This window comes from Falco rusticolus, chromosome Z (assembly GCF_015220075.1).
Source record: "Falco rusticolus isolate bFalRus1 chromosome Z, bFalRus1.pri, whole genome shotgun sequence".
NCBI lineage: Eukaryota > Metazoa > Chordata > Aves > Falconiformes > Falconidae > Falco > Falco rusticolus.
Window position 1 is genome coordinate 32,805,298 of NC_051210.1, and position 13,847 is coordinate 32,819,144.

Consider the following 13,847-nt stretch of genomic DNA (forward strand, 5'->3'; position numbering starts at 1 on the left):
TCCCCTGCTGTGTAGCAGGATGGGGAAGAGAGTCAGGAGGCTAAAAGTGAGAAAACTTGTGAGTTGAGGTAGAGTTTAATAGGTAAAGCAAAAGCTGTGTGAGTGAATTAATTTGCTGCTTCCCAGTAGCAGGCAAATGTTTAGCCATCTCCAGGAAAGCAGGGCTTCATCATCTGTAACAGTTACTTGGGAAGACAAAATGCCAAACATCTTTCCCTTCTTCTTTCTCCAGCTTTTATTGTTAAACATGACACCATATGGTATAGAATATCCCTTTGGTCAGTTGGGGTCAGCTGTCCTGGCAGTGTCCCCTCCCAGCTTCTTGTGCACCCCCAGCCTACTCACAACGGTGGTATGAGAAGCAGAAAAGGGCTAGATGCCTCTTAGCAATAACTAAACCCCCTGTGTTATCAAAACTGTTTTCATCATCAATCCAAAGCATAGTACCATAAAAGCCTGTATGAAGAAATATAACTCTGTCCCAGCCAAAACCAGTATAGACCTGAATGCTTTTGCTTCCAATCTCTTCTGTGCTGCTTATTTGTCCTCAAGCATTTTAGACTTACACTACCAGTTTCAGTGTGATTCCTGCTTAGCTTAAACTGCGGGGATGTGAGGGGTGAAAGGGAGTGTTTCGGTAGTGTTATATGCAAATGCTGGAACAGCTCATACATGAAGGGAAGGTGTAAAGCGGTATGCATGAAGCAAACTAGGCCTTCTGTTTCTGCGGGACCTGCTAGAGCGAGGAGGTGTTTTGCATCTAGATGGTAGAATGACACATCTCGAAATGACTCAACCATAATTAATGTGATGCAGATTGTCATCAGTCATTGTGGAGGGGCATCAAAGCTAACAATCTGTTAAAAAGTTTCAACAGCAGTGAGGCAATCTATATGTAATTAGAACTTGGTCACAGGGGCATTACACAGTTAAGGGTTTGAGTGTTATGAAAAGGGATGATTTTTGACAATCTGCAGGTCTACCAGTAGGATGCATTGGTATTATACTTTTGATGTTCCCGCATGATTGACTCGCGAGCCACTTTTATGTCTACTTCAAGCTTTTGTGAGAGAGAAACATTCACGTACAAGGAAAAAACTTTTGCAGATCATTCCTCCAAAACCTGCAAACAATAAAGCATCTTTTTCACATCCTCCAGCAAAACTCTGCTTTGAAAGTAATTTGGATGCTACAAAGAATATGTAGATGCCTGCCTTGGAAAAACATTTTCCAGTGACTTAAGTGCTCTTTGATTTCATGGAAGTAGACTTCTATTTCTATAAACATTTTATTTCCGTCTTTTCTCTAGTGAATCTTAGGAATTCTTGCCACTTGTTTCAAGACAGGATGAAAAGGAAAGAAGGCTAGTGAACTGCTGCTGACTGGCTAGTGGAAACTATCATGCTGTTAGTTGTCTGTAATAGTGAATGTAAACTGAAGTGATACTGTTGAGGGCTGCAGGCACTTACCTTTCAAAGACTCGGAAATAAAAGTTTACTTCTTAATGTCCTTTGTTTAGTGTTTTAGAACTAGTTTAGAACTCTAAATGTAGGTTCATAATTGTAAGTCCACTCCACTCTAGCATGTCCTTTGTACTGCTTCCAGAAGGGGATCGCCCAACTTAGTGGCAAAACAGTCATCTGGAAAACATGATGGAAATGTTCGCTCTAGAGCTAATGCATATTTCTTGTTTCGTGAAATGTTATTCTATCATGCTTTGCTAATGGAATAGATCCTCTAAAAGGAATGAGTGTTACTCAGTTGCCAAGGGCAACTTCTGAACTCTGTAAATCCAAGGAGAACAAATTAATATTCAGTCCATTCTCTTCTTCGTACTGATCTGTGTATTTGTCTTCTGCAGTACCCAAAGCTCCAGAGATAGATCTAGCAGCATGTTTGGTTGCTGATAACTGCATAACAGTGTCATGGAGAATGCCTGAAGAGGACAGCAGAATTGATCATTTTTTACTGGAGTATAGGAAAACCAACTGCAGTGGGTTTCCTCGAGCAAAAGATGGACAGCGTTGGGAAGCGATAAACTACATTAAAGCTACTGAATATACATTATCGGGTAAATGTGTCTTATACTTCAAAACCAAGAATAGTGGTATAATTCTTTATGCTTGGAAATTTTGCAAAAGACCTGTTTTCCTGTATGTAATGAAGCTTCCATTGTTTCACATTAGTCTTGAGTGCTTTGTACAATTATGGCTCTGCATTTTGTTTTGGCTGAGGTTTTGTAAAAAATGTGTCAAATGAAGTTCATACTGATACTTAAACTTGTTTTTTGCAGATTGAGATAAATGGAAGACAGCTACAGTCTTGTAATAATTGTCAATAATGAATATCTATCAAGTTTATAAATATTCACTTTTTAGGTCTGAAATTTGATACAAAATACATGAATTTTAGAGTACAAGCTTGCAACAAAGCTGTGGCAGGGGAATACTCTGATCCTGTGACTCTGGAAACCAAAGGTAAAATTTCAAAGACTCTAACCTTAGATGTAGTGAAAACCCTGTGCTTACTGTTCTGCTTTCATACATGAACTTGTATGTTAAGTCTGCTTCTGCATGAGCACTGCTGACACATGTCCTAAGTAAAAAGGAAAACAAGTATTTCTGTATAGGATTACAAAACTCATTGACATAAAGCTGGTCTTTTAGTATTCCCTACCTCATTTTTAGTGCTTGATGTGACTTTCTGCAACAGTTTGAGATGGGTTGTTTTGAACTGTGGATTGATAGTACTATGTGAAGCTACATCATATGAACATCCAGCAAGAGAAGATGAATGTTGTGGCTGAGCATCAGTAGGACTCTTGGGGCATCTAAACAGTTGGTGTAGTTGGCTGGTTATTGGTACTTAATATGTGACAGGTGATAGCTTTCTGTAAATAAAAGTTGCTGAAAAGAACTTCCTGACCTTGTAGCTGTATATACTAATCACTGTCAATATTAAAAAAAACCAACTAGGCAGCTCTAGATTGCTAGAGTTAAGGCACTGCGTTAGAAATCAGTTTTTCTGAGGATGGTGGCTTCCTAACATTGTTTTGTAAATTAACTGGAAAAACATTTCTTGGAAATTGTTTTGTGACAGAACACAAAATGGGATCTTAACTATTATGGTGGAGAATAATGATCCTGAGGCTTTAGTTATAGCCAAGTCTGTAGTGTAAAGGGCAAGATGGCTGATATGAACTGGATAATTAAAATATAAATTCTGTTACTTGTGAATTCTGTTGCTTCATAATAACAAAGCTATATGCAATTTGAATGAGCTGATGGGCATTCAGGTAACTTTTCTAAAATTATTTTAATACTCTTAAGCAACATTCATTGTCAGATACATAGTATCCATTTAACAGCCACTTACATTCCTTATTCCAGTACCAGAAAAATAATCCTGATTTTGATTTTTTGGGTAGTTGTGAGGTTTCCCATATTATTTTTGTTACTTCTATGTGAACATCTAGTGCACTTTAATAACAAGCCCACAGAAGCTCAGTATTTTCATCCATGTGCTTACCTTACTGGTTTTTAGACTTGAGTTCTGCTGAGCTCTAAGCTCTTAAAATCTCAAGTATACTTTCTTTCAGATTTGGACTATGATATCTGATGGTGTTAGGACATTTAAGGTATAGTCAGTAGATAAACTTCTTAGTGAACTTGGCATGTTGTATTAATTTTGTTTTCTTGGATGAAAGACTTGGCTGCAACAAATACCAAGTCTCTTCTAGTTGCATGCATCTACTGTTCCTGTATCTGCAGCTGACTTTGTAGTTCAACTCTGCCTCTATGTGCTACCCTGTCAGTTTAGTATTTTCCAAGTCAGCAGTCCTTACGAATCATGAACACCTTGTTGGCAACTTAGTGCTGTGAAGTGTGAAAAATAAACATATCTTTTTAAAATCATCCATGATTTTAAGAATCTAGGGAGTAAGCTATAACTAGCAGAAAGTGCTAGCTGAATTTCATTGCTGATATTGCAGCATTATAGAGATGAAGAAATTTACTTTGATGTAATCTATGCACTGAAGGTAATAGTTGGCTTTATGTAAAGGGCTCCTTACCCTGATTACAAGCATTAGACTAAAAAGCTGATGTTTCTGTTAAGTCAAACAGTGCTCTGCTACAATTTTACTTCTGCTTCTATAATTTTCTATGAATAGCCACTGTTGGGATAGAGCATTATACCATTTCACTGTTTTGCATTTTGTCTTGGCCAGCGTTTGTGTTCGGTTTGGACAGTACTTCATGTCACCTGAACTTGAAAGTTGGAGATACCTATGTTGAATGGGTTACTACTGGAGGCAAAGGCCAAGAAAAAATAAAAGGGAAGGAAAATAAAAGCACGTAAGAACTGTTTTTTTAAATGCTTAAGTTGTCTGACATGTCTCATCTGGCAATTAAGGGATGAGGGTAGGGGGACAATTAAAGCATTGAGGACAGTGGGACACCAAAGGAATTTTCATTCATAAATGTTGTTCTGGAAGAAATTTTGTTTTTTTTTATTTTATTTTCCTTCCCCTGTCACACAGATGTGGAGGTTGTTTATGGAAGCTATTAGAAAAGTTTTAATCATTAAATAGGATTCAATTAATTTAAAATAATTTGTTAGTTGAGTACTTTGAATGATACACTAACTTGTAGGTGTAGTGGGTTGACCTTGGCTGGCCACCTGGTGTCCACCAAGCTGCTCTGTCTCGACTTGACAGTGGGAGAAAGAATGACAAAAGGTTTGCGCATTGAGATAAAGATGAGGAGATCACTCTGTAGTTACTATCACAGGCAAAACAGACTTGATTTGGGGAAATCTGAATTTATTGCCAATCAAAATTCAGAGTATGATCATGAGAAATAAGAACAAATCTTAAAATACACTCTCTGCACTGCTCCCTTCTTCCAGGATCCACTTCAGTCCCAACTTCCCTACCTCCTCCCCTCAAGCAGTGGACAGGGTTGGAGGATGAGGATTTCAGTGAATACATGTGTTGTCTCTGCTGATTCTTCTTCCTCATGCTCTTTGCCTGCTCCACTGTGGAGTCCCACCCAAGGGAGACAGTCCTTCACTAACTGCTCTGACGTGGGCCTCTCCCACAGACTACAGTCCTTCATAAACTGTTCCAGCCTGTGTCCTTTTCATAGTGTGTAGTCCTTTAGGAACAGTCTGCTCTAGTTTGGGTCCCACACAGGGCCGCAGATCCTGCCAGCAAACCTGCTCCAGTGTGGGCTCTTCGTGGGCTGCACCTTCCTTCAGGGCACATCCACCTGCTTTGGTGTGGGGTCCTCCATGGACTGCAGGGTGGCTGTATCCTCATTCCTCTCTTCTATATGCTCTTTTGCGGCAGCTTTTACCCTTTAAATAAGTTGTCACAGAGGCACTACCGCTATCACTGACTGGTTCAGTTTTGTTTGGTGATGGGTCTGTCTTGGAGCCAGCTGTCACTGTCTCCTTCTCACACAGGGTGGCTTCTGGCATCTTCTCACAGAAGTCACCGTTGCAGCCCTGCTGCTACCAAAACCTTGCCATGTAAACTCAATACAGTAGGTGAGGTAAATGTCAGCAGACAACTGATGTAATTCTGTTTAGTAGTGTCCCAGGTTACTACTGGTGAATAGACAGCTTTTCTGCTATAAAAAAATACGGAAAGTTACCTGCTTTGTCCTTTTGGAAAAGCTAAGGTTAGATAAATTCAGCCACCACCTATAGTACCAATTTTATCTTATAACACTCACTGGTGAGGAAAAGTTACCAGTAAAACAAACCACGTAGCAAAAAATAATGGAACATAACTCGTAAAAGAAGTAGCAGCCCTGAACACATTTGCTAGCCATTTTCCTCTAAGAGAAGTACTTAAGTACCAAGGATTCTGTTAAGTTAGATTGTTGAGTGTTAGGCCATTTAAATTTGTGCTGTTCAGAATCACTGAGTAAATATGCTTGGAAGAACGTCACTGTGGCAGTCTATTCTGACTGGGCCTTGAATATATCCAAGGATGAAGAATGTGTTAACTTGCAGGGCCTCTGTTCCTGTCCACCCGCACAGGAGGGGAGGAATATCCTGATACCCAACTAGAATTTCCTGTGGTGCAATGAGTACCGGGTGCCTCTCGGCTACTTATGTGTACCCCTCTGCGAAAAGCCTGACTTGATCTTCTCTGTACTGCCCTGTTGCACTGTTAAAGACAGCAGCTGGCTCTTGTCTTCCTGAGGCTGTGCAAACCCAATTGCCTTCCTGTACCCCACTCCCTTAATTGAGTTGTTGGCCCTCCACTGGACTTGCCTCTAATATGTCAGAGTATAGTCCTGAGGAGCCCAGGCTGGGACACAGGGCTTCAGGGTCAGTCTGACAAGTGCCAAATCAAGAGGAATGGTTACTTGCTTTGGCCTCCTGGTTGCTGTCTTGCTGCTACAGCCCAGGATGGGGTTGGTCACCTCTGCTGTGAAGGCACAGTGCAGTGAATTGTCCACCTGTTGTTGGCTCCTGTTGTCCACCAACACTCACGGCTGCTTTTCTGCAGAATTGCTCTTCCCTCAGTTGTCCCCCAGCCTGTCCTATCGTGTGGGGTTCCCTCATCTGGAGAACGCTATCCATAACTGTGACCCTGGTGCTCATCTGGTTCTGTGTACAGCTTATGGCCAACTACCCAGTCTGTATCTTACCTCTTGAGGTTTGGGGGTACTGGGTTAAAAGCCTTGCTAATGTCAAGGTGTGAACAGTGTTCAGTGCTCTTGCCTTGTCTGCAGAACTGGTTACTTCTTCCTCAAAGACAATTAATTCACTTTCAACGTGCACATTTTGGTATAAAGAGCACTGCTTGAGATAATTTATGAACAAATACCTTCCATATAGGCATATACTGCCAGAAGCATGGTAGAGTAAGTTTTAATGGCAGTTTAAAAATTGCGATAACTTACTGTAGTAATAGAAGGGTTGTTTAATGACTACTTATTTCTGTCAACAGTGGCCAGAAGGTGATAATATACCTCTTATTCCTGGGATCTAGCACCTAGTTTTGTTGGGAGTTTATGCTACTTTCCTTTGCTTGATGTACTGAGAAATAAATCTAATAGCCTTTATGAGTAACAGTGCACATGTGCTTTTAAAAAATATTTTGAAGGTTAACCTGGATTCACAGAAGTTGTGTATGTATTTTCCAGTGACTAGAAAAGAGTCTTCCTGGAAGGATGTGTCCTAACGAGAGACCTGATTTACAATGGTTGGAAGAACATTAAAACATTCTAGTGTTGATAGAAAGATCTCTGTTACTTACAGACATATTTATGCTTACTTAGCCTTCTGGCACATGATGGTGCGCTAAATTTTTCTACAAATATAGTAAAGAGTACCTTTCTGAGAAATTTAAAATTTTTCTAGTTCTTATTTTTTTCAATGTGAAAACCTTTTCGCCTCTGAACTTGTGCTGTAAGCTAGACATTAGATGAAAACAAATCGTTGTTTTTACACTTTCAAAGAGAATGAAGTTAGCCTGAGGGCATGTGTAAAAAGCTTCATGGCAATTCTACTTGCAGAACCAATCGTCCAAATGAAAGCATCTCTCTTTTTGATACATAAAGGCAGCTAAAATATTCTGCTATTCTTTGTGCAGTTGTGTTAGTGTAAATTTTTTCATGATTTTTCTAACAAAACTCCTGTTTGAGAAATTACTTCTCCCATTTTGCGCTCTTGCTCTTTGTCACTGATTTAGAAGTTGTGGGACCAAAACAAATGCCCAGGTTCCTAACTTGTAGGTTTTATTCTTCTGTATTCATCTATCAGATGGATATGTATTTGGTTTGAGATTAGCAGTAAAGAAAAGTTTTTGTAGGCAAAAACAAGCTCTTGAAGCTGTGCAGTGTTGCTAGTTCTACTACAGAAAACATATTAATTTCTGCTAAACTAAGTTTTAAAAATCTCTTGGAGATAACCGCTGACTCTGGGAGTCTTACACCTTGGTCTCCTTTTGTAGTTGTAAGAACTGGTGAAACTCTTTACTGGCCTTTGCTTTAGTAGAACATGGTCACATGTTCAGCTTAGCATCTCAGGCTAATCTTTTCTAGCAGGAGATTTAAATGAGCTTGCATTCTTTCTTGCAGACAGGGCTTTTGTTCCCTTTTGAGTATCTGTGCAATGGTGTCTGTATTAGAGGGAAGATTTGAAGCTAGCTCCATAGTTGGTGGGAAAAGTTGCCTTATTGTTTTAAAAAGGAAATGTGCAGCTTTCAGGGGTTGGAAAGAATATGATGACAATGAAATGCTAAATGATCTGTAAAATATTTGTTAAACTAGAAAAAAACCTCTGGATAACTTCTGATATCCATCCATGGATAACTTCTGATATCCCTCCTCAACCATTCCAAAACAGAATACATACTGCTTGGAATATGTTGTGTTTGCTGAAATGGACAAGAAAACTGGGACTAACTTAAGTGCTGTAGGCAACAATCCTAACCATAAGACCAGAATATCTGTCACTGAATATTGGAAAAACTGCATCAGTTATATACTAACTAATAAAGAACATGCTGTGTTGGAAAATGGGCACCAAACTGACTTTCTCTATAAATTTTTCTGACTTTCCGTATTGGAAGGGAGATTTAAGTACTTGGAGGAAAAAAAAAACCCAAAACCAACGACTATTTTTTAAACTTATGCCAAATACCTAATGTCATTGAACTGTTAAAGGCTGTTAGATTTTGAATAGACAAAGGACATGCAACGGCCATTTACAGAAGACTTGAATAAAATAAATGATATTGAGGACCTTTTAATGTCTTCCTAACTTTGAGAAAATAGTAGCAAAGCACCTGCATCTGTCTTATGGTGGTGCTCTAAATGGCCGTATTGCTTTTTGCATAACTCATTTATACTGAGTTGAGCAGTAATAGTAAAATAGTAAATAGAAAAAATTGAGCAGCTTTTGTTGGAAGTGTGAGTGAATGATCTTTGCACTTGAAGCAGGATGGAATCTGCCGAGAGTGATGATTCCCCCTGAAATTATGCTTTAATTCTTGGCTATGCTTTTCTCTTTTTCCATGCTATCACTTGCTACCTTTTTCTTTGGTAAGTAAACTAGAGCTTCCTTCATGTTAACAAGATTCAAAAGCATATGATGTGATGCACCTGCATAATATGTTTGCACCCTTCATGTAACTCTTGCAAGCAATTTAGAAGTTTAGCTGTTTTCTGATCAGTACTGGCAAATTTATATGATAAGTGGTGATGCTAAAGTAGACAGCCTTTTCATCAGTGATTTCTTTTAGACTTCTGTAACTGGAATAAATCAAACTTAGTCATGAAGGTGAACCAGAGATTCTATTATACTTATGTATGAGAGCTTAATATCCCACTCATCTTTTGATTCCCCTGTGACTTTATTTTAATGAAGGTATGAGGCAAAAGGGCCATTTTCTAACCCTTTATGAAATGGTATTAGAGAACAATTACAGAAAACTTGAATTTAGTGTTGAATGAATCTGAAAGGAAACAAGCTAAACTTCACTATATTAGTGGGCATTTAAGTGGCAGTTAGCTTTACCAAATTGTAGCTGAGGGAAAGGTTGGAGAGAGAACTTGTGTGTGTGATAACTCTTCTAAGGTTAATGTATGATATACTACAGAGGATGAAGATTTGGCAATGACTTCATGTGTGTATTTCAGAGACTTATATACTTAAAATTTTTTTCCAATTAAATTAAACTCTAAACTGCATAGGTATTTTTGAAAAGTTAAAATTCTTTGCTACCCATCACCTTTAAAGTAACAACCAGACATGATTCCTGGCTACTGAGTTTTAATATTCATTGCAATTTGCAAATAGCTTTCATTTTATGTAAAGCTTAGATTGCTAGGAATACTTTTTGGGGGCACAACTACAGTAAAATGTTTGAAAACCTCATGAGGTTAACGTTATTCTTTTATGTAACTTATTAGAATATTCTCTAGGGCAAAGTGTGGTTTTGTTTATTTTGCTATTGTGTCCTGAGAATGCTTTTGAAAAGAATGATTAGAAAATCTAAGTCTTTCTTTATTGGGATTAGGCTTTTAAATGTTATAATGACTCTTGAGGAGTTGCTGCGTGCTTCTTAGCAGAATGTGTTCTGACACAATTTTCTGTAGTCTTTGATAGACTTAATCACAATCTCCATCCTTCAGTATACTTTTGGTGTTTGATTTGTTGGTGGCTTTTTTTTCTTTTTAGGAGAGCGATGCAGTAAACCCTGGAAGTCTCACTTTATCTTTTTTTTAATATCAATTTTTTTTAGAGTTGACTCTCTTGGGTTTTATATAATCTTCAGTGTGTATTTTCTAATACAGTTATCACAGTTTTACTCCTTTCATTCTTCATAGAGTTAGATGTTTTCCTGGCATTTCAGTCATTGCTTATACAAGCCATACATGTGCTGAAAAACCTACATTTAATACAACTGATGTTATTTTCCCATTCGCTGATACTAATAGTGAAAACTAGGCATTTTGGCATTGAGCATCAACAGTATATTCATACTTAACAGATCAGCTACAACAATCAGATAAGACTCACTAGAAATCCTATGGGGAAAACCAGAAACATGAATTCTCTAAGGTTCTGCATAGTACAGGTGAAACAATGTTTTATACAGGCATTCATTCAAATGCATCTGCAACACATCTGCTTTTTTGTCCTGTTTCCTTTCTCAAGTGCCTCTGAAATTGTTTGTTACAATGCCATGTATCTTTCCTTGCTGTCTGCTCTTGCAGTTCTTGTGCATGCATGCTGATAGAGGTGTTAAGTGGCTGAACTAATGTGTCATTTCAATAGCTTATGTAGTATGTTTATTGCTCCCTGATTGACTTGGGAAAAGTTGTCTGTGTGTGCATTTCTGTAATTGCATCCAAATCTTGAACGGTTAATTTCTTCTTAGAAGTGGCCCACAGTCTCCAAAGAGGATATCTTTTAGCAGATCCTTGGTGAGGAGGAGCAGCAGAGATCGTTTTGCTGGTGAATCATACACGGTGTTAGGTAAGGTGAACTTTTAAATTTTGTTAGAGGTGTAATGCTGTGGGAGAACAGATTAGGTAGGAATTAGAGGGAAAATCTGTGATTGTTCAAGGCTGTGTACTTGATGCTGTCTTGCGTAGAAGGAGTTTTTTCTATATAACACCACAATTTCATGATACAGTATGTGTCTTCAAGTCTGTTGAAGCTCTTCTATTATAAAGCTCTTTGGTGACTAACATTCACTGCTGTTAAATGTATCTTGTCTCAGTAAGTGTAAGTAAAAGCTGTTTTGTTATTCTATTTTAAATTTTTATTCTGTTTTCTTGTACATGAATTTTTTTGTTCCTTGTAGTTCAGGTTTTTTTTATTTTTAAGCCCTCATCTTAAAATAAAAAGAGAAGTGCCTATAAGGAAGCAAGCATTGGAAGGTATGCTTAATTGTAGCAACTAAATGTTGGGGTTTTTTTGGTAGGAGACACTGCTATTGAAAGTGGACAGCATTACTGGGAGGTGAGAGCCCAGAAGGAATGCAAATCCTACAGTGTGGGAGTAACATATAGAAACCTGGGGAAATTTGAGCAACTGGGGAAGACTAATTCAAGCTGGTGCATCCATATCAACAACTGGCTGCAAACCACATTTTCAGCAAAACATAATAATAAAACCAAGACTCTAGATATGCCTGTTCCAGACAGAATAGGAGTGTACTGCGACTTTGATGGAGGTAAATTACAATCTTAAGATATCTAGCTAAAAACTTACCCATGCCAAATTGAATCAGGACAAGGCTAAAGTAGCACATTACTTCCAGATTGATACAGTCTCTTAATGAAAATAAGGCCCAGAGCTGTTTGTGTAATAATGCTTGTAATGTCAAATGATCTGGGTTCATCTGTGTGGCAGAGCTACTGAGTATTTTTCAGTCATGTGGACTGTATTTGTTGTGTTCTGGAAACCTTTCTCTGGAAAAAAATCAATTTTACCAAAACTTACACACCAATAGCATTTAAACATGTATTTCAACTCGTTTTCTGTCTCTTTTAGGTCAGCTCACATTTTACGATGGAAACTCAAAGAAGCTCTTATACACCTTTAGAACAAAGTTTACTCAACAATTATTACCAGGCTTCATGGTCAGTATCTATAAAATTTTGTTCAGTTTCTAGCACAGAATTCATTTTACTAAAGACTTAATTGGTTTTTAAAGGAAGAAACTGGGAGCGCTGTTTTTGGCTGACTAATAATTTTAAACAATTTTTAACACTTTCTTTTTGATTTCCTGTGGTACTTAGAGCAGCACTCCAATGGGAGAACTCTGTTATCTGGATGTCTCTGCTATGTAAATAAGTCATCACATTTTTGTAGGGTAAATTCATAGCGCATTCAAGTAGCTGATGAGCCTGCTGCGGTAATTGGTTTGAACTGATGCAAATAAGAGTCCAAGATGCTGCAGGCTGTCCGAGTAGCTATCATGAGACGGAACAACAGCAGATGCTTCTCTCTGAGATACAAGACTCTAGCTTTCAAATCTTTAAAAGCTCTGTGGGATTTGTCTTGCCAGCCATTTCACTAGCCTGTGTAACTTTTTTGTGGTTCTAAGCTAATCAGTGAAAACTTGTTGCAATTCTAAAGATTCAAACCTTGCAAAAAAATGTACAGGAAAATTACTAGTTACTGTGTATTGGTTTTCCTTTGATGATTTAAGTAACTAACTAAATTTGCAGGCCTCAGCTGTGTTAAAAGATGCCATCAGGTGCATTATACTTTGGAAGCAGCGTACAGGTCTAGGAAAACTGTGGAATCTGGAGGAGGCTAGCAACTCAGCTGCCTAGATTCTGATCTCTAGTCTCGTGTAATGTAGCCCATAGAAACATAGCATAGTAATTTTAAAGTGTGATTAGACCAAAATAAAGTTATTGTTCTTTTGGGCATGGAGCAGGAACAGAAAAGTAACTCGCCTGGGCAGCCTTACATCTAGCACTTGCAAACACCTGATTTTTCACTTTCATCAGACAGAATTGCCTGCACAATTTCTACTGTTGGCTAGAGGTACTGACAACAGGAGTCCAAGAATTTTAATAGCTGTTTATTTGGAGGTGACTAAGCAAGTTGCCTTACTGAACCTTTTCAACATACAGGGAACAGAATGGCTTCGGAACTGCTGGGATACCTGTGTTAGTCATTCCTCTAGCATTGCTAAGGCTGACTGACAAGTCAGTTCCTAGGGCATCCAAGGAAACACTTGCTTACCCATGGTTTGGCCTATTAGCTTGCATCTCATACAGCCTCTAGAGCAGGGGTCCTCAAACTACGGCCCCCCAGGGTCCTCAATCCGGCCCCTGCTATTTACAGACCCCCCCTGCTCCCCCCCACCGGGGTTGGGGGGGGAGGGGAAACCAAGCAGCCGCAGATGGCTGCCTGCCACTGCATCCGCGCCGGCCCCCTGGTTAAAAAGTTTGAGGACCCCTGGTCTAGTGCTTGGTGATAGCAGTCAGACCTTGGGTTAGTCGGAACACTTAAAAATTGCAAGCTACTTAATTACAGCTCTCAAATTTATTCATAAACAGGGATAAATGTTTTTTCAGGAACTTGGTTGTAAAATAGAGGTCACTGGTACCTGTGCCCTTAATGCTTCTCAAAACATAGGGGGTTTTTTGTATTATGTTTACATTGACATAATTCTGCCGTGCTGTAACTAGAACTAAGCACTGCTTTCACACACTGGAGTGTAGTGACAGTATTGCTTTTCATTGTCATAAAGTACTTGCTGCTAGTACATTGGTCTTCAAAGAAGTTTTCCTATTATGAGCAGTTCTTTTAGTGCTAGATCTTAGACTTGGTTATAAACTTAGTCATAAAGCATA

The 13,847-nt window shown here is 38.7% G+C and overlaps 1 protein-coding gene across 5 annotated transcripts in view; it reads left to right on the forward strand.

The window, feature by feature from the left end:
* The window catches only part of FSD1L (fibronectin type III and SPRY domain containing 1 like), a 34,819-nt gene that overhangs the window by 16,615 nt on the left and 4,357 nt on the right, over positions 1-13,847 (forward strand). For 2 of the 5 annotated variants that reach the window (XM_037372770.1, XM_037372772.1), the window contains 6 exons: positions 1,862-2,071; positions 2,379-2,477; positions 4,229-4,355; positions 10,907-11,004; positions 11,456-11,707; positions 12,028-12,116. In XM_037372770.1, the coding sequence (XP_037228667.1) occupies positions 1,862-2,071; positions 2,379-2,477; positions 4,229-4,355; positions 10,907-11,004; positions 11,456-11,707; positions 12,028-12,116 (875 nt within the window). The remainder of the gene's footprint in view (positions 1-1,861; positions 2,072-2,378; positions 2,478-4,228; positions 4,356-10,906; positions 11,005-11,455; positions 11,708-12,027; positions 12,117-13,847) is intronic. The other 3 variants (XM_037372771.1, XM_037372773.1, XM_037372774.1) reach the window with 3 other exon arrangements.